Below are 25,412 nucleotides of genomic sequence, written 5' to 3'. Positions count from 1 at the left end.
CTGACAAGACAAAAAAAAAAAAGGAAGACAGTTTTAGTCACATTTGGACTCAGTCAAAATCACATGCACTATTTTTTTTATTTTGTCATTTGTGGGACTTGAACTCAGGGGTTGGGGTCTGTCTCTGAGCCTCTTTGTGCTCAAGGCTAGTGCTCTATTCCTTAAGCCACAGCACTACTTCCAGTTTTCTGGTGATTCATTGGAAATAAGAGTCTCACAGACTTTCTTGCCCAGTCGGCTATGAACTGCACTCATCAGATCACAGCCTCCTGAGTAGCTAGGATTACAGGTGTGGGCCACTGATGCCTAGCCACGAACCCTATTTAAACTAGTTTCATTCCTTTCCTCTCAAATTTTGGGTGGGAATTATTCAAATTCCCAGTCATCAGATTCTCCCTGTATCCTTACTATGATTTAGCAGAGCAAAGCCTGTTTCTCCAAGCCCTTCTCAGAAACCCAGCACAAGGCAAAGTTCTATAATAAGCCATTTTCTACATCCTCTTTCTCAGATGCCTTGCAGTTCCTTGCATTGCATTTTCCCTCCTCATAGTGAGTCATAAACCCAACCTTGTTCAATTTTAGGTATATTATTGATGCCCCTGACAAGAGGGTATTAACATTAACATCAGAAGCATTATTTTCTTCTTCTTCTTTTTAGTGAGACTGATTTTTTTTTTTGAAAGGTGCTGAGGACGGAACACAAAGCCTCACTAATCAAGTACTGTACCACTATACTTCTTCAACCAAAAGAGACTGATTTTTTTTTGTTGTTGTTGCCAGTCTTGGGGCTTGGACTCAGGGCCTGGGCACTGTCCCTAGCTTCTTTTTGCTCAAGGCTAGCACACTACCACTTGAGCCACAGCACCACTTCTGGCCTTTTCTGTTTATGAGGTACTGAGGAATTGCATCCAAGGCTTCATGCATGCTAAGCAAACACTCTTCCACTAAGCCACATCCCCAGCCCAAAGAAACCGGTTTTTAAAGAGTTGACATGACACATAAGCTGGCCTGTAATCCTAGCTACTCAGGAGGCTGAGACCTGAGGACCTCATTTTAAAGCCAGCCTGGGCAGAGAAGTCCATGAGACTTATCTCCAATAAACTACTCAGAAACACACACACACACACACACACACACACACACACACACACACACATCACTATGGCTCAGGCTCTCGCCTTAAGCACAAAAAGGCTCAGGGACAGTGCCCTGCCCTGAATTCAAGCCCCAGGACCAGCCAGAAAATGACACATAAAACAAGTTTGTGTATGTGTGTGCACATGAGTCTGTGAATGCATGTGCATGTATGTGTGTTCTTTCTCTAGTTATTTGGGGAGGGGACAGGGTCTTATACTTTTTCCCCTGAGTTAGCATGGACCATGATCCCCCTAGTCGAACCTCCCGCATGGCATCAGAGATTACAAGCTTGCTTCACAGTGCCTGTCTTCCACAAAAGAAGTGTTAAACACTTTGCAGAGAACAGGTCTGTGGATTAGATTTGGCCTAAGAACTTCCAGTTTGCTACCTTTCAGTTGAATGATCTCCCTTCTGGATAAAGGTTAGTACTGTTAGGAACAATCGAAGCAATTATGCACCTAGATTGAGCCAGGGCTAGAACACATCCTTCCACGTGGAATATTTTATTTAATGTTCTTTTCTACTAAGTCATTCTGCACTCTCCGAATTCTATTCATGCCGTGCCATTTGCAAGGTTTCCTGCTGTATGTTTGACTATAAATGAGGTCAAATCCTTATTTCACAGGAAGATGCTGATGCATACCCATTCCCTTCTCCCCGTGAGCCTGTAGCCATGGGAACTGTGATCAAGTACACAATAACACCTCCATGAACAAATCCTCAGGGAACAAAGTTCATTTTAATACAGCTGGCTTGACCACAGCGGATCTGGGGGACTCTCTGGGCTTCTCAGTGTTGTGCCGCCTCCTGACTTTAAGCTGGCTCCGGAGGAGGAAAAAGTGGAACTGTCTCAGGTATGGACTTCTTACTGGGAACTGGGACTTGAGCCAGACAAAGAGAAGCAACCAGGAGCATTTGGAAGGTTTGCTTCTCCAGAGGAGAGAGCAGAAGAGAGGCCTAGTATTCCAAACCTCAGAGGGAAGGGCAGAGGCTCCAAGGCTTTTATTGGTTTGGGGATTGTGGGGATTGAACCTTAAAAATAGATTAAATTCCAGCATCATCCTGACTTCTGGATGGAGTATCTTTAAGGTGTCTTCCAGCCCTGGTATCATAGGAGATAGGGATCCAGATCTGTAATGGTAGCTTTGGGTGGAGGGGGGTGGACAGAAAAAATCCCTAGGCTAAGGGATGGAGTTTGAACTCTAGCCATTCCTCTTCCTTTCTGAATCCTTGCCATTTCTCATATAATAGTATGGACTTCACTCTGTTCAGCTTTCTTCTGACTTACTTAGAGGAGACCTGGGCATCTTTAGGCCCACCATACTCCTGCCTTCCCCCTCTCCTCTGCTCTGTGGGCCAAGATGTCTGTCTCTCAGTTTCCCTGTCTTGCAGCATTGTTTCTCTAGGACAGGAGCTAGTCCTGACCTTTGCTACTCCCAAATTCCCTGGCTGATACTGTTCCCTGGGGTCAGGATCATCTTATGCTCACAGTGTCAAGCCAAGCTTTGCTATAGAAGAAACTGATAACTTACATCATCATTTTAATATGTGTGTATGCTGGTCCTGGGGCTTGAACTCCGGGCCTGAGCACTATCCTTACCCTTTCCACTCAAGGCTAGAACTATACCAAGGCCTAGCTCCATTTCCAGCTTTTTGGTGGTTAATTGCAGGTGAGTCTCATGGACTTTTCTGCCTAGGTGGACTTGTTTTTGCCAGTCCTGGGTCTTGAACTCAGGGCCTGAGCACTGTCCCTGGCTTCTTTTTGCTCAAGGCTAGCACTCTACCAACTTGAGCCACAGCACCACTTCCAACTTTTTCTAGATATGTAGTGCTGAGGAATCAAACCCAGGGTTTCATGTATATGAGGCGAGTACTTTACCACTAGGTCATATTCCCAACCCCCAGGTTGACTTTGAACCATGATTCTCAGATCTCAGCCTCCTGAGTAGCTAGGATTGAGCCTCTCTACTTGAACGTGAGTTCAAGCCCTGCTACAGGTACACACACACAAATCATCATATCTGTATTATGTACCAAGTCTTAGGCTGAGTATAGGAATGTACAAATGAATCAGCTCTTGACTTTTGCCCTCATAATCTCAGCATGCAAATGACAAAAATTATCTGGAAAATGCAATAATGGTACAAGGTGCAGAAGTAGCAAAAGGGAGATAATAATTTTTACCTGTGTTTGGGGAAGAGTGAGAATTGTTCACAGCTGGGGAAAAGTTTATGTCAAATCTAAAGTTTAAAATATCTGTGAAAGATTTTATTTGCTTAGCAAATACGAGTTGAGTATTTGCCACTACGTACTGTTCTGGTGAGTGGAATACTTTGATGAATAAAAACAGAACTATAGCAAATAGCAGACATAACAAATAAAGCAAATTAATACTTTATTTATCATTGTGGAAGTGGAAATGTGGCTCGAGTAGTAGAGCACTAACCTCTAGTGAAAAATTAAGCAATCATGGGAGGCCCTGAGTTTAAGTGTCAGTACTAGAACACCAAGAGAAAAAAAAAAGCTAGGGGGCTGAGAATATGGCCTAGTGGTAGAGTGCTTGCCTAGCATGCATGGGTTCAGTTCCTCAGCACCACACATACAGAAAAAGCCTGAAGTGGTGCTGTGGCTCAAGTGGTAGAGCACTAACTAGCCTTGAGCAAAAAGAAGCTAGGGACAATGCTCAGGCCCTGAGTTCAAGCCCCAGGACTGGCAAAAAAAAAAAAAAAAAAAAAATAGGCATCACTGGCTCATGCCTATTATCTTAGCTACTCGGACTGCTAAGAGCTAAGGATTGAGGTTCAAGGCCAGCCTTGGAGCAGGAAAGTCTGGGAGGACTCAGACCATCAGTTCAAGCCTCAGTACTGGCACCCCTCCCCCCCCCACACTCCCTCCATTGTCTTTCTAACAAATTCTAGTCTCTTTGCCATGGTTTGTTTACAGAGCCAAGGCCCCAGACAATTCACTGTCTTGGGTAGCAGTCTTTTCTTCTCTGGATCTTTGTACTGCGGATCTTTTAGCCTGGAATTGGCCCCTTCCAGGCCTGCTTGCTGCACAAAGATTTACACCACACCCACAAGCATCAGTCAGACAGAAATCCTCTCTATGAATGTGTTGTTTCTCACTCCTCCTCGTAATCCTCACATTCGTTCCTTCCTGTTCATTTCAAAAATCTCTGTTGTTACTTCTCTTCTCTTTCTCATTACAATGAAGACTTGGTGAAGGATAAAACACTCTCTCTTTCCTCATTATAATCCCAGCATCCAGGCATCTAGAGTCGCTCTATAAATATTGGTTGAGCGAGTAAAAGTAGAAAAGCACTGAGAACGAAGAGCCCTTTCAGACTGACATTGGGCTGAAGGAGTCAGCAGAGCAACCTTGAACTTGTTCTTCTAGGAAGCAAATACAGTAGGAAATATGGAGGACGCATTGAAGGGAGGAGAAAGTGGAGGCAGGGAGCAGGGTTAGGTGACAGCTACAGTCATCCTGAAGGGAGATAATGAGAGCCCAAAGCAAAGAAGATTCCAGAGACAATTTTAATGATGGATGGGGATGTGTGGGAGAAGGGCAGAGGGTGGAGTCAGGGTTGACTCAAGTTTCCTGCTTGGGAGAAGGGGGTGGAAGGTGCTACTGTTACCTGAGATGGAGTAAGAAGAGAATATTTAAGAAAAAAAAGTAACCCACTCAGTATTTTATGCAATTGTAAGTCAATTACATTTGACATACAATTTAGCATTCTACCCATTTTCAAGTGTACAGTCTGGTGTGGCATTAAGTACATTCACCTCTGTTTCATTCTAAAGTATTTTCATCATTCCAAAGGAAGCCTCTGCCCCCCTAAGCAGCCACCTACTCCCTCCTCCACTCCTCCCTCTACTTGACAAATGTGTTCATTTGTCTCTCCTGGGTATCTCATAGCATGGCAATCATACAATATGTGACTTTTATTTTGTTAGAATAATGTCTTCAAGGTTCCATGTTGTATCATGTAGTAGTAGTTCATTCTTTCCTTGTATTCATTTGTGTGTGTTTGTTTTGTTTTGTTTTTGGCCAGTCCTAGGCCTTGAACTAAGGGCCTGAGCACTGTCTCTAGCTTCTTTTTGCTCAGGGCTAGCACTCTGCCACTTGAGCCACAGCACCACTTCTGGCTGTTTTCTATATATGTGGTGCTAGGGAATCGAACCCAGGGCCTCATGTATACGAGGCAAGCACTCTTGCCACTAGGCCATATTCCCAGCCCCTTGTGTTCATTTGTGTATGCACCCATGCATGTATGTTTGTGTGTATATGTATGTCTGTATATATTTTGTGCCAGTTCTGGGGCTTGAACTCAGGGCTTGGCATTCTCACATGGCCTCCTTTTCACTCAAAACTGGCACTCTACCACTTGAGCCACACCTCCACTTCTGGCTTTTTGCTGGTTCACTGGAGATAAGAGTTTTAGAACCTCAATCCTCAGATCTCAGCCTTTTGAGCAGCCAGAATTGTAGGATGAATCACCAGTGCCCAGCTGCCTCTTTTCTATCCTCCCATTGGGTTAAAATACACATAACATAAATTTACCATTTTAATGACTTTTTAAAAAACCAAAAAAAACCCACCAAAACTATTTAGCCATAGTGAGGTTTGAATGTAGGACCTTGAGCTTGCTAGGAAGGCTCTCTACCTCCTGAGCCACATCCTAAAGCTCATATTTGCTATTGTTAACTGTCCAGTTCAGGGGCATGAAATACATTCACATTGTTGTAGAGTCATCACCACTATTGATTTCCAAAAGTGTTTTTGTTGTTGTTGTTGTTGTTTTAATCAGTCCTGGGGCTTGAACTCATAACCTGGGTACTGTTTCTGAGCTTTTTTGCTCACAGCTAGTGTTCTACTTAAACCACAGCTCTACTTCCGGCCTTTTGATACTTATTTGGAGATAAGAGTCTCACAGACTTTCCTACTCAGTCAGTCTTCAAACCATGATCCTTAGATCTCTGCTTCCTGAGTAGTTTTACTGAGTAGGTTTACAGGTGTACCACAGGCACCTGGCTCCAGAAGTTTTTAATCTTCCTAATCTGCAACTCTATGCCATCTAAGCACTAATTCCCATTACCGTGTTCCCAGCAGTGCAACCCCCAACATAACCTTTTTAATTTTTTTTGCAATACTGGGGATTAAACTGAGGCCTCTGGCATGATAGGCAATTGTTTTACCACATAACCCACACCCTAGCCCTTTGCTTATATATTTTTTATATTGCTATATTTTTATTGCTATTATAAAGGTACTTACAGAAGGGTTACCATTTTACAAGTCAGATAATAAATATATTTCTTTTTGGACACTGTCAGCCCTTCCTTTGCTCTCTCAGCCCTTCCTTTGCTCTCTCACATGTATGTTTTTCAGTCAAGGTGTTTGAACTTGGGGCCTGGGCACTGGTCCCTGAGGTCTTTTGCTCAAGGCTAGAACTCTACTACTTTGAGCCACAGTACTATTTCCAGTTTTCTGGTGGTTCACTGGAGAAAAAGAGTCTCACAGACTTTGCTGCCCAGGCTGACTTTGAACCATGATTCTCAGATCTTAGACTCCTAAGTAGCTAGGATTATCGGTGTGAGTCACCAGCACCCAGTTCTATTTTATTTTTAAAGTTGGCCTCAGACTTGTGATCCTTCTGTCTGTGCCTCCTGACTAACTGGTATTCGAGGCATGTATCACCACACTGGGCCCTCCAGTCTACTTTTGGACTGTATGAATTTTTGTACCCTAGATGTCTCACATAAGTGGAATCGTATAGTGCTTGTCCTTTTGGCATATTATGATCTACTTAAAATCATGACAACAGGTTAATTTTGTTGAAGCTTGTACCAGAATTTCCTTTCTTGTTAATGCTAAACAATATTTCACTGTATGTATACACTACATTTTGTTTATCCATTCATCTGTTGCTAGACATATGGCTTTTTTCTGCTTTTTACTATTGTGACTAGAGCTTCTGTAAACATCAATATACTTTTTTTTTTTGCTTAAACATCTTTTCAGATTTGAGGTAAGTGATTAGGAGAATTGCTGGGTCACATGATAATACTATGATTAATTTATTGACCTACTACCAATCTGTTTTCCACAGTACAAATAACATTGTACACAACTCTGATACAAGGTTTTCATTTTCTCCACATCCCTGCTAACACTTGTTATTTTCCATTAAAAATACATATATTGCAAGCTGGGTATAGTGGCTCAAGTCTGTAATCCTGGCTACTTGGGAGGTGGAAATATGTGAATTATGGTTTGAGGCCAGGCCAAGCATAAAAGTTTGAGAGAGCCAGGTGCCAATGGCTCTTGCCTATAATCCTCACTACTCAGGAAGCTGAGATCTGGAAGATTGTGATTCAAAGCCAGCCCAGCCAGGAACATCCATGAGACTCTTATCTCCAATTAACTATAGAAAAGCTGGAAGTAGAGCTGTGGCTCAAGGGGTTGAGCACTAGCCTTGAGCAAAAGAGCTCAGGGACAGTGCCCAGGCCCTAAATTCAAGCCCTAGTACTGTGGAGAGAGAGGGAGAGAGAGAGAGAGAGAGAGAGAGAGAGAGAGAGAGATTATGCTAAATGAATCTATAAGTGAAGCTAGCCAGTTACAAATGGACAAATATTTTTATTCAACTTGTGTAAAATTGCTTTTCTAGGAAAATTTTATCTACCAAGTAGATAAATGTGTTTAGGATAAAGTTCAGGGAGGCATGAGGGGCTATTATTGTTCAGCAATGCAATAGTATATTTTTACCACAATTTGGGGGAGGAAAGAGCTAAGAAGAAAGAATCAGGTAGGTCCTGATCTCAACTACTCAGGAAACAGATCCAGAGGATCACAGTGTGAGGCTATCCTGGGTGAAAGTCATAGAAATCCCATCTAAACTAATAACCGGGTGTGGTGGCATATACCTCTCATCACAGCTATTTGCGAACTATAAGGAGGTACAGGCTATCTGGGGCACACACAGAGACCATACCCTAAAAATAATTAAAGCAAAGTGGGTTGAGTGTGGCCCAAATGTTAGAGTACCTGCCTAGCAAGTACAAGGCTCTGAGTTCAACTTTGAAGACTACAAAAACAACAACAAAACAAACAAACAAACAAAAAACCCAGACCAGGAATGTGGCTTAGTGGTAGAGTGCTTGCCTAGCATGCATGAGGCCCTGGGTTTAATTCCCAGTACCACATAAACAGAAAAAAGCCAGAAGTGGCACTGTGGCTCAAGTGGCCGAGTGCTAGCCTTGAGCAAAAAGAAGCTCAAAGACAATGTCTAGGCCCTGAGTTCAAGCTCCAGGACCAGCATGTGTGCACATACACACATACAAATACAGACACCAAACAACATAAAAATACCACTTAGTAAGTAGATTTTTAACTTGTTTTTTGCTGGTCCTAGGGCTGGAACTCTGGGCATGGGCATTGTCCCTGACCTTTTGCTCAAGGCTAGCACTCTACCACTTGAGCCAAAGCATCACTTCCAGCTTTTTCTGAGTAATTTATTGGAGATAAGAGTCTCATGGACTCTGCCTAGGTTAGCTTCAAACCACAATCCTCAGATCTCAGCCTCCTGAGTAGCTAGGATTACAGGCATGAGCCACTGGTGCCTGGCTGGATTTGAACCTTTTTTTTTTTTTAAACATTTTTTGTTTATTTTGTTTATTTGTTTTGTTTTTGTTGCCAGTCCTGGAGCGTGGACTCAGGGCCTGAGCACTATCCCTGGCTTCTTTTTGCTCAAGGCTAGCACTCTACCTCTTAAGCCACAGCGCCACTTTTGGCTTTTACTATGTATGTGGTTCTGAGGAATCGAACCCAGGGCTTCATGTATACGAGGCAAGCACTTTACCACTAGGCCATATTCCCAGCCCTTTTTTGAACATTTTTTGAAGAAAAAAAGTTGCTGGGTGTGATGTAATTGCAGCCCCTAGGGAGGTAGAGACAAGAAGACTATGGTTTGAGAGCAGCTTAGGCAAAAGTGAAACAAAGCTATAGCCAAGGCCTGGTGGTTCACATCTGTGATCCTAGCTACTCAGGAGGCTTAGATATGAGGCTCAAGGTTCAAAGTCAGCCATCACAGAAAAGTCTGTGAGACTCTTATCTCTAATTAACCAACAAAAACCCAGAAGTAGACATGTGGTTCAAGCAGTAAGAATGCCAGCTATGAGAAAAAAAAGAGAGTAAGGTCCTGAGTTCAAGTCTCAGCACCAGTGCCAAAACAAAACAAAACAAAAAAGCTGGAACCAGTCACCAGTGGCTCTCCCATCTATAACCTTAGCTACTCAGAGGCTGGAATCTGAGAATCACATTTCACAGCTAGCCAAGCAACAAATCCCTGAGACTTATCTACAAAAAAGCCAGACATGGAGGCATGGCTCCCTGAGTAAAACAAAATAAAACAAAAACGAGTAAAAGTACCAGGATGGGGGCAGTGTGGGAGTTGCATTTTTCTAATGATTAGTGATATAAAGCATTGCTTTTTTATGTATCTGTTCAAGTTCCTTACTTAGTTTTTAGTTAGATTTTCTTATTTTTTGTTATCATTCATTGACATCATTAGCAAGTCCTTAGATCATGTATGTAAAGGGTTTATGGTGGAAACTTTTCATGGGTTGTGGTATAGAAAAGACATGGTCTCCTTTTCTGGCATAGTGGCTTACCCTTGTCATCCTAGCTACTCAGGAGGATGCCGTGGTGTGCAGGATTTCAGATGGCTCAACACCAGCCAGGGCAAAAAGTTCATCTTATCCCCATTGCAACTAACAAAAGCTGGGGTGGTAGTATGCACCTGCCATCCTGCTTATGAAGTCAATAGGAGACTCAAGATCTAGGCCTAGCTGGGAATTGCAAAAAGGGTTGAGGGGCATGGCTCTAGTGACTTGCAGAGCAAGTGCAAAGTCCTGAGTTGAAACCCCCAGGGCCACCACCACCCAAACCACAAAAATACAGTATCAATCTTAAGAAACTGATAATGGAGTTAAAAACTCAGATTCCTTCCTTTTTCTTTCTACTTTGCCAGTCCTGGAGCTTGAACTCAGGGCCTGAGCACTGGCCCTGGCTTCTTTTTGCTCAAGGCTAGCACTCTACCATTTGAGCCACAGCACCACTTCCGGCTTTTTCTATATATGCGGTGCTGAGGAATCAAACCCAGGGCTTCATGTATACTAGGCAAGCACTCTACCACTAAGCCATATGCCCAGCCCTCCTTTCTTTTTTGTTGGTCATAGGGCTTGAACTCTGGGCCTGGGCGTTGTCTCTGAGGTCTTCAGCTCAAGGCTAGTGCTCTACCACTAGAGCCACAGCCCCACTTTTGGTTTTTGTGGTGGTTAATTGGAGATAAGAGTCTCACTGGCTGGGCCCCAGTGGCTTACTCCTGTAATCCTAGCTACTCAGGAGGCTGAGATCTGAGGATCACCGTTCAAAGCCAGCCTGGTTAGGAAAGTGTGAGACTTTTATCTCTAGTTAACAAAACTAGAAGTGGCACTGTGGATCAGGTGGTAGAGCACTGGCCTTGAGCTGAAGAGCTCAGGGACAGTGCCCAGGCCCAGAGTTCAAGCCCCATGAACACGACCACCCCAACAACAACAACAAAAGACCCAAGGGGCTGGGAATCTGGCCTAGTGGCAAGAATGCTTGCCTCGTATACATGAAGCCCAGGGTTCGATTCCCCAGCACCACAGATATAGAAAACGGCCAGAAGCGGCGCTGTGGCTCAAGTGGCAGAGTGCTAGCCTTGAGCAAAAAGAAGCCAGGGACAGTGCTCAGGCCCTGAGTTCAAGGCCCAGAACTGGCAAAATAAATAAATAAATAAACCTTTAAAAAAAAAAAAGACCCAAAAAAAGTCTCACAGACTTTCCTGTGGGGGCTGGCCATGAACCACAATCCTCAGATCTCAGCCTCCTGAGTAGCTAGGATTACAAGTGTGAGCTACTGGTGCCTAGGCCCCTCAGATTTTTTTTTTTTTTTTTTTTTTGCCAGTCCTGGGGCTTGGACTCAGGGCCTGAGCACTGTCCCTGACTTCTTTTTGCTCAAGGCTAGCACTCTGCCACTTGAACCACAGCACCACTTCTGGCCGTTTTCTGTATATGTGGTACTGCAGAATCAAACCCAGGGCTTCATGTATAATAAATAGGTAAGCACTCTTGCCACTAGGCCATATTCTCAGCCCCTCAGATTCCTTTTGAAACAGTATTTACTCAATACTGGCTGTGTGCTTGTGGACACTGGGCATTTCTCCCACACTTTACCACTTAAGTGTTCCATTGACCGAGACAGATTTTGTGTGTGTGTTTGTGTGTGTGTCTGTGTGTGTGTGTGTGCGCGCGCCTAGGGCTTGAACTTAAGGCCCAAGCTGTCCCTAAGCTTGTTTTTTGTTGTTTTTTTTTTCTCAAGCCTAGTGCTCTACTGCCACTTTGAGCCACAGCTCTACTTTTCAGGTGGTTAATTGGAGATTAGTCTCAAGGCCTTCCCTACCCAATCTAGCTTCGAACTCTGATCCTCAGTTTTCAGCCTCCAGAGTAGTTAGGATGACAGGTGTGAGCCACAGGCACCTGGCAGATTGTCCCGTTCAAGAGAGTATTCTACCCCACCCTCCCCATCCGGAGAGCATTAGTTGTGTCTTCTGCAGGGCCACCGGCAGACTGGATTTGAACTCAGAGTTCCTGGCTATTTCAGGCAAGGTGATCTCATCTCTACAATGTGCACCTGAGTAGAATGTGCAGCCTTGCTGATCTGCGATAGCCTATGCATCTTATGGAGTCATAAAAACCAGCGTCCGGGCCCGAACAGCGAGGAGGCCAAGCAACCTGGGTGCGGCTGGGCCGTGCTATTGGGCGCAGGTGGGAGACGAATGATTGAAAACAAAATGCCTGCGGCGAGGTTCCCATTGACACCCTCCCAGCGCGTCTGTGGACAGCGACCTAAGAAATTTGCCACGTAGCTAGCGAGCACGGCCGGGCTTCTCTCGGTTTCCCCACCTCTCCGGGGGAGTTTTCCCTCCCCCCCCCACGTCGCAGTTTCTATTGGTACGTCCCCACCCAGCCTGAGAGCGGGCGTCCGCTTGGCCACCGCGCACGCGCATCCCGCCACCGGGTGGGGAGGGGGAGCCGAGCCGCGACCCCGCCCCTCCGCCGCCCCATACGTGAGTGACGTCGCGGGGGGCGCCGGCCTCCGCCCGGCTCCGACGGGTGAGAGCGAGCGGCGGGCCGGCCCCACGCCGCCGCAAGAGCGGGGAGGGATGCGGGTGTGGAGATCCTTCCGGAGGGGGCCGTGGAGGAGGAGGGGAGGCCCGGGGGCGCCCCCAGCCGTCGCACCCTTCAGGCTCTGCCCTCTTCCCTCCTGTTGCTTTCCTCCCCCCTTCCAGATGAGCTGGGACGCGAGGCCGGAGGGCCGGGGCTGAGCATTGGTGACACCTGCCATTTCCGCCTCTCCATGCGCCCCGTAGGTTTAATTCCTTTTCATCGCGCTGTCGCAGCTTTGTGTGGGATAAATGACTCCCCTTGAGACGCAGGAGGTGGGTCCTTGGCCCTACTACTCCTAGGTGATAAAGCCGCCGAGCCTCAGTTTCCCTTACCGCAGTTTTGCCCTGCCTCATCTGGTTTTGAGGATCTGAGTGACACCAAGAGAAAGGACATCTGTTGAGTTCCTGAATGGCTAAGTTGGTGCGGGCCGTGCTGTCTGTCACATGGAATCCTCCTTCTGACTTACTGATCTTAGAACTCCCAGTTGACAAGCTGACAGAGGTTTACCGACTTGATTTGACGTAGCCAAGGAGTGGCAAAGGAGATGCGCACCTACCTAGGCCACGAGCTCCCAAATGGGGACCTTGTAGACACTTCCCTTGCCTTGAGTTCTGCTTAGATCTGTTGCTCTCCCACCAAAGCCTAGCCCCAGCCACTGCTTCCTCTTTTTCCTCTTTGTCCCGCTGAGAATTCTCGCTTTCAAGTTCCCTTTGCCTGTACAGAATGCTCAGTTCTGCTTCTGTCTTGTTTTAGAAGTGAAATGCAGCAGCGTTTAAGTAGTACAGGGAGATAAACTTTTGGAATCCAGAGTCTTGGATTCTGGGCCTGACTGTGTGGCCTTGGGCAAGTTTCTTGCCTTCTCTGTGCTTTAGCTTCCTTTTGTTTAATATGGGTGAGTGCCGTCTGACCAGCAGGCTTTTGTCTTGTTCTCCCTTGCTGTCCTCCAGCAGGCTCTCCGTGGAGGCCCAGACCCCTCTGCTTCCCATGGGCAGCTGCCAGGCAGGGCACAACCTGCATCTCTGTCTGGCCCACCACCCACCTCTGGTCTGTGCTACTTTGATCCTGCTGCTTCTTGGCTTCTCAGGCCTGGGCCTGGGTGGCTTCCTCCTTACCCACAGGACTGGCCTTCGCAACCCTGACATTCCACAGGTAAGTACTCTACTGTTGACCCTGCCCATGTAGGTCCGCTCCTGCTGCTGATCTAAGCTCACTTCTGTTCCACTTTTCTTTTGCTCACAGGATTGGGTCTCTTTCTTGAGATCTTTTGGTCAGCTGACCCTGTGCCCTATGAATGGGACAGTCACAGGGAAGTGGTCAGGGTCTCATGTTGTGGGCTTACTGACTACCTTGAACTTCGGAGATGGTCCAGACAGGAACAAGACTCAGACATTCCAAGCCAAGATCTCCGGTAGTCAGATGGGATTGAAAGGTGAGATCAGGGAGACTTGGGGGAGGGAGGGCGGCGCTGTGCAGCATTAGAACATTTGGGCTGGTTTCTGCCTCTGACATCACTACCCTGCAGACCTTGGGCTCTAACCCTGTGCCTTCATCACTTCTGCTATAATAAGGCCTAGATACTTTCAGTAAACATTTCACCCATAATGTAGGTACTCTACATTTTACCTTTCTCCTTTCAGTTATGAGGCCCTCTGAATCTGGCCTTGAAAGTGTGACCAGATAGACAAGGATTCATTCTGTGTTCTTTCCCAACCCTGTAGCAATCTTCTCTTAGGGGCAATTAAGCTACTATTATTATTATTTGTGTGTGTGTGTGTGTGTGTGTGTGTGTGTGTGTGTGTGCCTGCCTATCTTGGTGGTACTGAGGAATTGAACCCAGGGCTTCATGCATGGTAGGCAAGCACTCTACCACTAAGCCACATTCCCCGTCTTTTTTTTCTCTTAAAAAAATGTTATCATAAAGGTGATGTACAGAGGGGTTGCAGTTATATAAGTCAGTTTTTAATAAGTGCATTTATTTTTGGACAATGTCACCCTTTCCCTTGCTCTCTCCCAATTTTTCCCTCCCTCTTTCCTCCTTCACTGTTTTTAGATAAGAAATCTGAGGCCAAATACCACCAAGGAATCAATGACACTAGGTAGTCTCTGTCTCTATCTCTCTCTGTGTCATTTTCACAGAAGCTTTCCGGAAAACGATGGTGTCTTGTTTTGTTTTGTTTTTCTGCATAGAGATAATACTAGGCACCAGGGCTGGGGATATGGCCTAGTGGCAAGAGTGCTTGCCTCGTATACATGAGGCCCTGGGTTCGATTCCCCAGCACCACATATACAGAAAATGGCCAGAAGTGGCTCTGTGGCTCAAGTGGCAGAGTGCTAGCCTTGAGCAAGAAGAAACCAGGGACAGTGCTCAGGCCCTGAGTCCAAGCCCCAGGACTGGCCAAAAAAAAAAAAAATAATAATAATAATAATACTAGGCACCAGTGGCTCACACCAGGAATTTGAGATTTTAGGATTGTGCTTCAAGCCAGCCCTGTCAGGAAAGTCCATGAGATTCTTTTTTTTTTTTTTTTTTTTTTTTGCCAGTCCTGGGCCTTGGACTCAGGGCCTGAGCATTGACCCTGGCTTCTTTTTTCTGGAGGCTAGCCTTTGCCACTTGAGTCACAGCGCCCCTTCTGGCTGTTTTCTATATATGTGGTGATGGGGAATCGAACCCAGGGCTTCATGTATACAAGGCAAGCGCTCTTGCCACTAGGCTATATCCCCAGCCCAGTCCATGAGATTCTTATCTCCAATTAACCACCAAAAAAGCAGGCAGTAGAGTGGCTCAAGTGGTGGAGTGCTAGCCTTGAGCAAAAGAAGCTCAGGGTTAGTGCTAAGGCCTTGAGTTCAAGCCCCAGGAATGGCAAAAAAAAAAAAAGAAAAAAGAAAGAAAAGTGGAATCATGAGACTTCTTGGTCTTTTCCAACACTATCATTCTAAGATTCTTCTGTGAGTTATATTACATGTATGTCATAGGGTTAAGTCTGTATATGTCTAAGTGTACATACATGTAAACAAAGAATAAGAATAAGGAATGTATCTGATATTCTTTCTACTTTTTTTGTTTTATTTTTGTGCTGGTACTGGGACTCAGAGCCTCATATTTTCACTTGGCTTTTTTGATTCAAGGCTGCTGCTCTACCACTTGAGCCACACTTGCAGTTGGTGGTTTTTGCAGGTTAATTGGAAATAAGAGTCTCACAGGGGCTGGGAATGTGAACTAGTGGTAGATTGCTTGCCTAGCATGCATGAAGCCTTGGGTTTGATTCCTCAGCACCACATACACAGAAAAAACCAGAAATGGCACTGTGGCTCAAGTGGTAGAGTGCTGCTAGCCTTGAGCAAAAAGAAGCCAGGGACAGTGCTCAGGCCCTGAGTACAAGCCCCAGGACTTGCAAAAAAAAAAAAAGAGTCTTGCAGATAGCAAGGAAAGACTTTTCTAAAGATAGAACCTAAGCTGAAGCTTGAAGAATGCTTAGCAGTGTGCACAGTTCCAGCACAGGGAACAGAAGACAGAACAGCCTGTAGGTAGGAACCACAATAATATGTTTAGGAGTTTCCAGGGGCTCAGTTTGACTGATCCACATAAGAGAAGGAATACTGGATGAGTAGTGGTCCAAAGAAGGAGGCAGAAACCCATGGAAGATCTCTTGTGGATCTGGACTTGATCCAGCATATGGGATAAACTCAAAGATTTAAATCAGGAAAGTAGGATTTTCTTATTCTTTTTTCTTTTTAAAGGATCACAGTCTACTGTTGAGGAATGTGTCCAGATACAGGAAGACAAGTTAGGAGGTGACTGTAAATAAGAGATGACAAGAAAAGCTGAGTTAAGACAGTGATATGATTTTTGAGACACTGGAAGTCTGGGATTGACAAGACTTGGTTACTGGGGTTATCTGTGCAATGGAAGAGAAATAGAAGTTGTCCTATAGAATTTTTTTTTTTTTTTAAGGGTGAGAGATGGTACTGGAGCTGTCATTTAGCTCTTTTGCTCAAGGCTGGTATTCCTCCAGTTGAACCATGGCTCCACTTAGGGCTTTTTGATGGTTAATTAGAGATCAGAGTGTCATAGACTTTCCTGGCTAGGATGGTTTGGTTCTCAGATCTCAGCCTCCTGAGTAGCTATGATTACACATGTGAGCCACCAGCACCCAGCTTTTTACAAGTGGTATTTCTGAGCAAAGAGTATGGGCCCTTTATTTTTGTTTTTTTAACAGTGTCTCATCATGTAACCTAGGCTGGCCTTGAACTTGTCATCCCCTTGCTTCAGTCTCTTGAGGTTTGAGAATTACAGGCATGCACCACTATGTGGAACTTGTTCCTTGATACTTTATCTTTCATTGTTTGGAAGTGTGTGTGTGTGCGCGTGTGCGTGCGTGCATGTGTGAATGCGACCAGTCCTGGGGTTTGAACTTTAGGGCCTGGGTGCTGTCCCTGAGCTTTTTTTTTTTTTTGCCAGTCCTAGGGCTTGAACTCAGGGCCTGAGCACTGTTCTTGGCTTCTTTTTGCTTAAGGCTGGTACTCTACCACTTGAGCCAAAGCTCCACTTCTGGCTTTTTTTTATATATATGTGGTGCTAAGGAATTTATGTATATGAGGCAAGCAAGCACTTTACCACTAGGCCATATTCCCAGCCCCTCCCTGAGATTTTTTCGCTCAAGGCTAGCACTCTCCACAGCTCCAATTCTGGATTTTTGGTGGTAATTGGAGATAAGAGTGTGCTGGCCTTGCCTGCTTGGCTGGCTTTGAATCACAGCCCTCAGATCTCAGCCTCCTGAGTAGCTAGGATTGTAGACATGAAAGTAAGCCAATGGCACATGGCACTGTCTAACTTTTATGAGGTTAGGTTTATTAAGGCTTTTAGATTTTGTGTCTTTTGTAGGAAAACCTTCCTCACTGTAAAACTGGAAAATAGTCTTCTGTATTTTTTCAATAACCTTTTTTTTTGTGGTACTGAAATTTGAACTCAAAACCTTATGCTTATTTTCTTTCAACACTTGATTGTTTTTAGGTTTGCATTGTTCTTTAATACATATGGGTTTTATTTTATGGTGCAAGATAACAGTCTGCTTTCAAATGTTTTTCCACATGGAAATTGTCCCAAGGCCACTTACTAAACAGGTCATCTTTTTCTTGCTAATTTAAAACAGAGTGGTAACCTTTGAATGGTATTTGATGCCTAGTGGAAAACTGCTTTCTTAAAATGGACAAATCAACTTATACAAACTGATGTTGAGTAGGGTGCATCTGTTTGTTCTGCTGTAACCTCATGAGTCTCTGTGTAACACTGTTGTATTGGTTATAAGCTAATTTCAATCAGTTTGTGTGTTAGTTGATACATAACTATTTTCATTCTCAGTGCTAAAGTATGTGGAATTCTTTATTAAATAGTCATCAATACCCAAACACTTAGTATGATAGAAAGCCTTAGAACTGGGCGCTGTTGGCTCATGCCTGTAATCCTAGCTACTCAGGAGGCTGAGATCTGAGGATCACAAAGCCAGCCCAGGCAGAAAAGTCTGTAAGACTCTCTCTCTCTCTCTCTTTTTTTTTTTTTTTTTTTTTTTTGCTAGTCATGGGGCTTGAACTCAGGGCCTGCGTGCTGTCCCTGAGGTTCTTTTTGCTCAAGGCTAGCACTCTACCACTTGAGCCACACCACTTTCGGCTTTTTCTGTTAATGTAGTACTGAGGAATGGAGCTGGGGACTTCATGCATTCTAGGCAAGCACTGTTCCACTGAGCCACATTCCTAGCTCTGTGAGACTCTTATCTCCAATAATCAACTCAAAAATAACCTCTAAAGTGGTGCTGTGGCTCAAGTGGGAGAATACTAGCCTTGGGCACAAAGAGGCTCAGGGACAGTGCCCAGTTCCTGAGTTCAAGCCCTGGGATGGACAAAAAAAAAAAAAAAAATGATATTTGTGCAAGTTGGTGAATAGCACGAGACTTGTGAAACAATTTCATTTTATTTATTTATTTATTTATTTATTACCAGTCCTGGGCCTTGAACTCAGGGCTTGAGCACTGTCCCTGGCTTCTTTTTGCTCAAGGTTAGCACTCTGCCACTTGAGCCACAGCACCACTTCTGGCCATTTTTCTATATATGTGGGTGCTGGGGAATCAAACCCAGGGCTTCATGAATACGAGGCAAGTACTCTTGCCACTAGGCCTTACTCCCAGCCCCCAACAATTTCATTTTAATACTATATACACTTATGCTTTTTTGTGTGTGCCAATTCTGGGGCTTGAACTCAGGTTGTAGGCATCATCTCTGAGCTTCTTTTGCTAGCGCTCTGCCACTTGAACCATAGCTCCACTTCCAGCTGTTTTGGGTGGTTAATTGTAGATAAGAGTCTCACAAACTTTCCTACGTGGGTTGGCTTTGAACTACAATCTTCAGACCTCAGCCTCCTGAGTAGCTAGAATCACACGTGTGAGCCCTGGCACCCGGCTTTGTTTGCTTTTTTTTTTTGGCCAGTCCTGGGCCTTGGACTCAGGGCCTGAGCACTGTCCCTGGCTTCTTTTTGCTCAAGGCTAGCACTCTGCCACTTGAGCCACAGCGCCACTTCTGGCCATTTTCTGTATATGTGGTGCTGGGGAATCGAACCCAGGGCCTCATGTATATGAGGCAGGCACTCTCGCCACTAGGCCATATCCCCAGCCCTGCTTTTTTTTTTTTAAGATAGGGTTTTTCACTTTTTTGGAGGTCTGGCCTTGCATCCTTTTTTTTTTTTTTTTTTTTTTTTTTTTTTTTTTTTTTTTTTTTGGCCAGTCCTGGGCCTTGGACTCAGGGCCTGAGCACTGTCCCTGGCTTCTTCCCGCTCAAGGCTAGCACTCTGCCACTTGAGCCACAGCGCCGCTTCTGGCCGCTTTCTGTATATGTGGTGCTGGGGAATCGAACCTAGGGCCTCGTGTATCCGAGGCAGGCACTCTTGCCACTAGGCTATATCCCCAGCCCCTGGCCTTGCATCTTGATCCTCCTATCTCTACTTCCTGTATAGCTGGGATTAGAGGTATATATCATTATGTTCTCTGAGATAGTCTCCCTTACTTTTTGCTTGGACTAACCTTGAACTTTGATCTTCCTGTCTCCCCATCTCAAGCAGCTGCCTCTCCATGTGGTTGGGATTATAATCCTGAGCCACCACACTTGACTTGACCTCTCATGTCTTCCTCTTCAATACCTCTTTCAGGGTCTTCTGCAGGAGAGCTGATCCTCATCACAGCCAGAGTGGTTCCAGAAAGGACTCCAGGAACCTGTCTGTATTTCAGTGCTGGTCCAGGAATCCTGCCCTCCAGTCAGCCCCCCATACCCTGCTCAGAGGAGGGAGCAGGAAATGCCACCCTGAACCCTAAGATGGGTGAGGAGTGTGTCAGAGTCTGGAGCCACGAAGGCCTTGCACTTACCAAGCTGCTCACTTCGGTAAGAGCCTCGGGTTGATCCCCTAGTTTTGTAGATTGCCATTGTTGAATGCTGTGTGTGTGTGTGTGTGTGTGTGTGTGTGTGTGTGTGTTACCAGGTGAGAATTTTCACCTAGTGGGAAATATCTAGACATTACAACCCTACCTTAGACGCTGTGTGGCCTAGAGCAAGAACCTCTGTGAGCCTCAACTGCTTCCCCATCCTAAAAGAGAACATACCACTCTGAATTCCAGCAAATAAGCATTGAATGAGGATCACTGTGGAAAGTGCTTAGCCCAGTAAAGGATACCTAACAGATTTGCTAGATGACAGTTTGTCCCTAAGCAAGATAAAACCTGAGCTCTACCTCTAAAGAATGGAGCAGCATGGGCTGGGAATATGGCCTAGTGGCAAGAGTGCTTGCCTCCTATACAAGAAGCCCTGGGTTCGATTCCCCAGCACCATATATACAGAAAACGGCCAGAAGTGGCGCTGTGACTCAAGTAGCAGAGTGCTAGCCTTGAGCAAAAAAAAAAAAAAAAAAGCCAGGGACAGTGCTCAGGCCCTGAGTTCAAGGCCCAGGACTGGCCAAAAAAAAAAAAAGAATGGAGCAGCAGTGAACAAGAAGCAGAATGGGCTAATTGCTGTCATAGAGATATAAACAGAGTATTGTACAAACACAAAGTAAGGAGCAATTAACCCTAACTGGAACATTTATAGAGAGTGCTTCCTGGAGAAGGTAGCACTTAAGAAAGAATCAGGTACAGTAGCTTGTAAGGTACAAAGTGTTTTCAGGTTCATTATCTCATTTGATCTTAAAATAACCTTTTGAGGTTGGTGCTGTTAGCCCATTTTACAGATGAGGAAACAGGTTTAGAAAGAAGGAGTCAGTTGCCTAAGGCCACACAACTGGTTATGTGTCAGAGCCAGGGTTGTAACCCCCACCTTCTCACCTGCCACTCTTAAAGAATAAACAAGTGGTTGCCATCTAGGAGTCTGGAGTGGGGAGAAACTGGGGAACACAAGCCCCAGGATTGAGAAGAACTTAATCTTTGGGTGCACTGCATACTGAGGGGTTTAGGAGTGGCCTAGAAAAAGCAAGAAAGACTGTGGGGGCTGAACTAGAGGGAGCACTGTGAATCCCAGGCAAAGATGCTGCGATTGGACACTGAAGCCTGGGTCTCTGCGGACCTTCATGGAGGAGAGGGAAGCCCCTCCCTGGCTGGGTGGAGATGGGCTGAGTGAAAGAGGGAGAGTAGCTAGGAGAGGGTTGCTACTCTTCACTCATGCTCTGTGTGCACAGCCTTTCAAATGTGGAGAAGAGAGAATGTTCCTGGCTCAAGCAGTCATTCTGGATTTTGTTCATGGCTGGGCAGGAGAGCAGTTAGTAAACCATTGAGACAAATGTTAACTTGTCTCAGATTAACATTTTTCCTTTTAGCTTCTCCCTGGATGCTGAGGAACGTCTCCCTTATGGAGTCTTTATCCATAACTTCTGGGCTGGGGAAAGGATGACTTCCCAAAGAGAAGGCACCCTCCCACCCTCCATAATTTTTCCCCTTCCCTCCCTGTGCCCACCTCTAGGAGGAGTTGGCTCTGTGTGGCTCTAGGCTGCTGGTGTTGGGCTCTTTCCTGCTTCTCTTCTGTGGCCTTCTTTGCTGTATCACTGCTAAGTGCTTCCACCCACGCCGGGAGTCCCACTGGTCTAGAGCCCGGCTCTGAGGGCACTGGCCTAGTTCCTGCCGCCTTCTCAGGTGAGGATCTTCACTCCTGTGAGGTCATGGGATGGGCTGGGAGTAGCAATTGTAACTGACATAGAGCAATTCTTGAAGTCCATCTTTAAATACTGCTTATGAATCCAGGCACCGGTGGCTCATGCCTGTAATTCTAGCTACTCAGGAAGCAGATCTGAGGATCTCTGTTCAAAGCTAACCCAGGAAAGAAAGTCTGTGAGACTCTCATCTCCAATAAACCACTGGAAAACCAGAAGTAGTGCTGTGGCTCAAAGTGGTAAAGCACTAGCCTGGCAAGTGCCTGTCATCCTAGCTTTGTGGGAAATTTAAATAGGTGCATTGTGGTCTAGGCACTTGCCCAAGCAGAAAATGAGACCCTATTTTAAAAAATAACCTGTGTTAAAAAATGGGCTAGGGGGCTGGGGATATGGCCTAGTGGCAAGAGTGCTTGCCTTGTATACATGAGGCCCTGGGTTCAATTCCCCAGCACCACATATACAGAAAATGGCCAGACATCTATCCTAAACAGCAAAATCCAAGATATCAAAAAGGCATTTGTACTACCATGTTTATCGCGGCACAATTCACAATAGCTAAAATATGGAAACAACCCAGATGCCCCTCCACAGACGAATGGATCCAAAAAATATGGTACTTATACACAATGGAATACTACATAGCGATTAGGAATGGTGAAATATTGTTATTTGCAGGGAAATGGTCGGAACTCGAACAAATAATGTTGAGTGAGACAAGCCTAGAACACAGAAAACAAAGGGGCATGATCTCCCTGATATATGACTGTTAACAAAGGGAGACGGAGAGACAGTAGAGACCAAGTCTGTGAATACTGTATATGTTCTTGATACATTGTATATTGCATATATGTCAACCTGACCTAGACAAGGGATAGAAAAACAGGTTGTAAGATATCATAAGAAATGTACACACTGCCCTACTATGTAACTGCACCCTCTTTGCACAACACCTTGTAAAAAAATTTATGTCCAATTAATAAAAAAAAAATAAAAAAATTAAAAAAAAAAAAAAAAGAAGTTAAAAAAAAAAAAAAAAAAGAAAGAAAATGGCCAGAAGTGGCGCTGTAGCTCAAGTGGCAGAGTGCTAGCCTTGAGCAAAAAGAAGCCAGGGACAGTGCTCAGGCCCTGAGTCCAAGGCCCAGGACTGGCCAAAAAAAAGGGGGGAGGGGCTAGGGGGCTGGGAATATGGCCTAGTGGCAAGAGTGCTCATCTTTTTTTTTTTTTTGGCCAGTCCAGGGGCTTGGACTCAGGGCCTGAGCACTGTCCCTGGCTTCCTTTTGCTCAAGGCTAGCACTCTGCCACTTGAGCCACAGCGCCACTTCTGGCCGTTTTTCTGTATATGAGGTGCTGGGGAATTGAACCCAGGGCCTCCAAGCACTCTTGCTACTAGGCCATATCCCCAGCCAAGAGTGCTCATCTTGTATACATGAAGCCCTGGGTTCGATTCCTCAGCACCACATATATAGAAAAAGCCAGAAGTAGCCTCAAGTGGCTCAAGTGGAAGAGTGCTAGCCTTGAGCAAAAAGAAGCCAGGGACAGTGCTCAGGCCCTGAGTTCAAGCCCCAGGACGCAAAAAAAAAAAAAAAAAAAAAAAAAAGCAAAAAAAAAATGGGCTAGACAAGTGCTTAGCAATGGAGTGCTAAATGCAAGTGCAAGGTTCTCTCTGAGTTTGGCCCTATGGTTACTAAAACGATTGATCTGTAGCTGTAGTTTGCATCCACCTTTTGACTATGATGATGAGTTAAGAGGGTTTCTCTGGATGCTGGTGGCTCACACCTGTACCCCTAGCTACTCAGGAGGCTGAGATCTGAGGATCATGGTTCAAGGCCAGCCTGGGCAGGAAAGTCCATGATATTCTTTTTTTTTATTTTTAAAGTGGTTTATTGGAGATAAGTATTTTACTGGGATTTCTTCTGCCCATGCTGGCTTTGAACTGCAATCCTCAGATTTGAGCCTCCTGGGTAGCTAGGATTATAGGCATAGTCACCAGCATCCAGTATCCTTGAGTCTCTTATCTCCAATAATACTTACCTCCAAAAAGCCAGAAGTGGAGCTATGGTTAGCTATGAATGCTAACCTTGAGGGGAAAAAAGCTCAGAGAGGAGTGCCCAGGCCCTGAGTTTCAAGCCCCAGGATGGCACACAAAAAAGTCCAATTTTTATGATTTGTTCTGGATATGAATCATATTTCTCTTGCTTTTATCTTGAAATAAGTTCATGATATCCATTTTGCAAATTTCAACTTGAACAGCACAAAAGAATGATGTTCAGTCTGTGTGCCTAAGCACTTTACACATACTATGTCCAATCATGATTTCATTTAGAAAAAGTTGGTTCTGCTGACAAGATATTTAGAGGGAATTAGTTTTCACAAAGAGCCAGGAGGGGAGTGGAGTGAAGAAGACATATTGGCTAATTAGTTTATATACCAGTTCATCAAGGGAGAAAATATTTCTGCAAAAAGATCTTATCAGGTTGGTCTAGTCTACCATGGAAACCACACGTGATGCATCATCCCCTTTTAAGCTGTCCTCAGCTTCAAATGGCCTCAGTGTTCTAGGAAATTACTCTGGGAGAAATGGAACTGCTCTGGCCAGAGGAACTGGAAGCTCAGGATCAACTTTGCTAATTTTGCTTTGGGCTAGACCCTACTGCCCCGAACCATCTACCTGGGGCTGGAAATGACGTAGCCTTTTCAGTCTTGCATTGAGGAAAGCAAGGGTTTTTTTTTTGTTGTTGTTGTTGTTTTGTTTTTTTGGCCCTTGGCAGATCCCAGAGTCTGGTGGCCACCCCAGTGGGATTCAGTGCCCATGCTTAGCTCAAGTTGTCACTTCTGATTTTTCCTCCATCTGTTCTCACTCCAGAGCTGCCCATCAGAACGCTGACTTGTGTTTTGTTTTTTTCTCCAGGTGTGAATCAACTTCTTGGACTTTGGTTCTGAGTTGGAAGGAATGTACAAAAAGTGAAGAGCTGGAAAGTGGGGGGGGGGGGGCGGGAATAAAAGGTGTTTTGGTTTTGTTTTGTTTTTTGCCCAGTGTTGGCTTAAGGTGTTTATTCCCTGGATTAAGATGAGACTTTTAGGGTAGATAGGCTTAGGAGGCTTGGAGGATTTTTCCTTGCTGATTTTTTTTTTTTTTTGAGTCAAGGTCTTGCCATGTATCCCTGGCTGGCCTTGAACTTGAGGTCCCCCTGTCTCAACCTCCTGAGTGCTGGGAGTACAGGCCACTGCCACCACAGCTCATTCCCTTTGTTGGCTTTTTAGTTTGTGAAACAGGTAGGCATAGGCACAGTTACTTCAGCTCTTTCCCATGGTTGTGACTTGGCTTTAGAAAACATTGGCTTTGCTCTTCAGTGTCTTGGTTCTTTCCGTAAACTAAAATGGATAATTGGGGGTTTGACCTAAATACACAGAAAATGCTTTGGTATAAATGCACTGTGACCTTGGGTAAGTCGTGCACCCCTGCAGGGCCTCGGCTGGGGGGGGGGCTTTGACAGATTGAGTTTAGCAACACTGACATGCATCATCAACTGCTTGCACTGGGGGCTTACGTCAAAACCGTCTAGTTACCACCTTAGAGCAGCCCACTTTCCCGCCTTTTCCGCGTCCAGCCACGGCAGCCACTGCAGCCTTCCCCCTAACCCCTCCCAGCCTCTGCCCTGCACGCAGGCGCAAACCACAGCTTTCCTTCCACTCGCGCCCCCCCAAGCTTGCCCTAGCAACAAGATCGAGCTGGGGGCGAAGGCGGGGCGAGCGCATGCGTCCCAGCTCTTTCCCCCACCAGTCGTCTGATGGCGCGCTGGGCTCCTCCCCCAGCCCGCCTCGCCGTCTCCCCGCCCCTCCACCCCCACCCC

The 25,412-nt window shown here is 45.4% G+C and overlaps 1 protein-coding gene across 11 annotated transcripts; it reads left to right on the top strand.

Annotated features, from left to right (window-relative positions):
- The first annotated feature begins 1,895 nt into the window (after positions 1 to 1,895).
- Tmem219 (transmembrane protein 219) lies at positions 1,896 to 24,545 on the top strand. 11 transcript variants are annotated; one of them, XM_048333103.1, is made up of 7 exons: positions 12,214 to 12,335; positions 12,593 to 12,661; positions 13,340 to 13,538; positions 13,629 to 13,818; positions 19,582 to 19,811; positions 21,375 to 21,544; positions 24,470 to 24,545. In XM_048333103.1, exons 3-6 carry the CDS (start codon positions 13,374 to 13,376, stop codon positions 21,510 to 21,512), a joined length of 723 nt encoding a protein of 240 aa, XP_048189060.1. In that variant the 5' UTR covers positions 12,214 to 12,335; positions 12,593 to 12,661; positions 13,340 to 13,373; the 3' UTR covers positions 21,513 to 21,544; positions 24,470 to 24,545. The 11 variants fall into 11 exon arrangements, with proteins under 11 accessions (XP_048189065.1, XP_048189058.1, XP_048189055.1 ...); XM_048333100.1 differs by having other exon boundaries at positions 13,337 to 13,538; XM_048333102.1 differs by lacking the exon at positions 12,214 to 12,335 and adding an exon at positions 12,341 to 12,391 and having other exon boundaries at positions 13,337 to 13,538.
- Positions 24,546 to 25,412: the final 867 nt, after the last annotated feature.

This window comes from Perognathus longimembris, chromosome 23, assembly GCF_023159225.1.
Source record: "Perognathus longimembris pacificus isolate PPM17 chromosome 23, ASM2315922v1, whole genome shotgun sequence".
Lineage (NCBI taxonomy): Eukaryota > Metazoa > Chordata > Mammalia > Rodentia > Heteromyidae > Perognathus > Perognathus longimembris.
The sequence above is the reverse complement of the archived record's forward strand: the minus strand, read 5'-3'. Positions and strand labels throughout refer to the sequence as shown.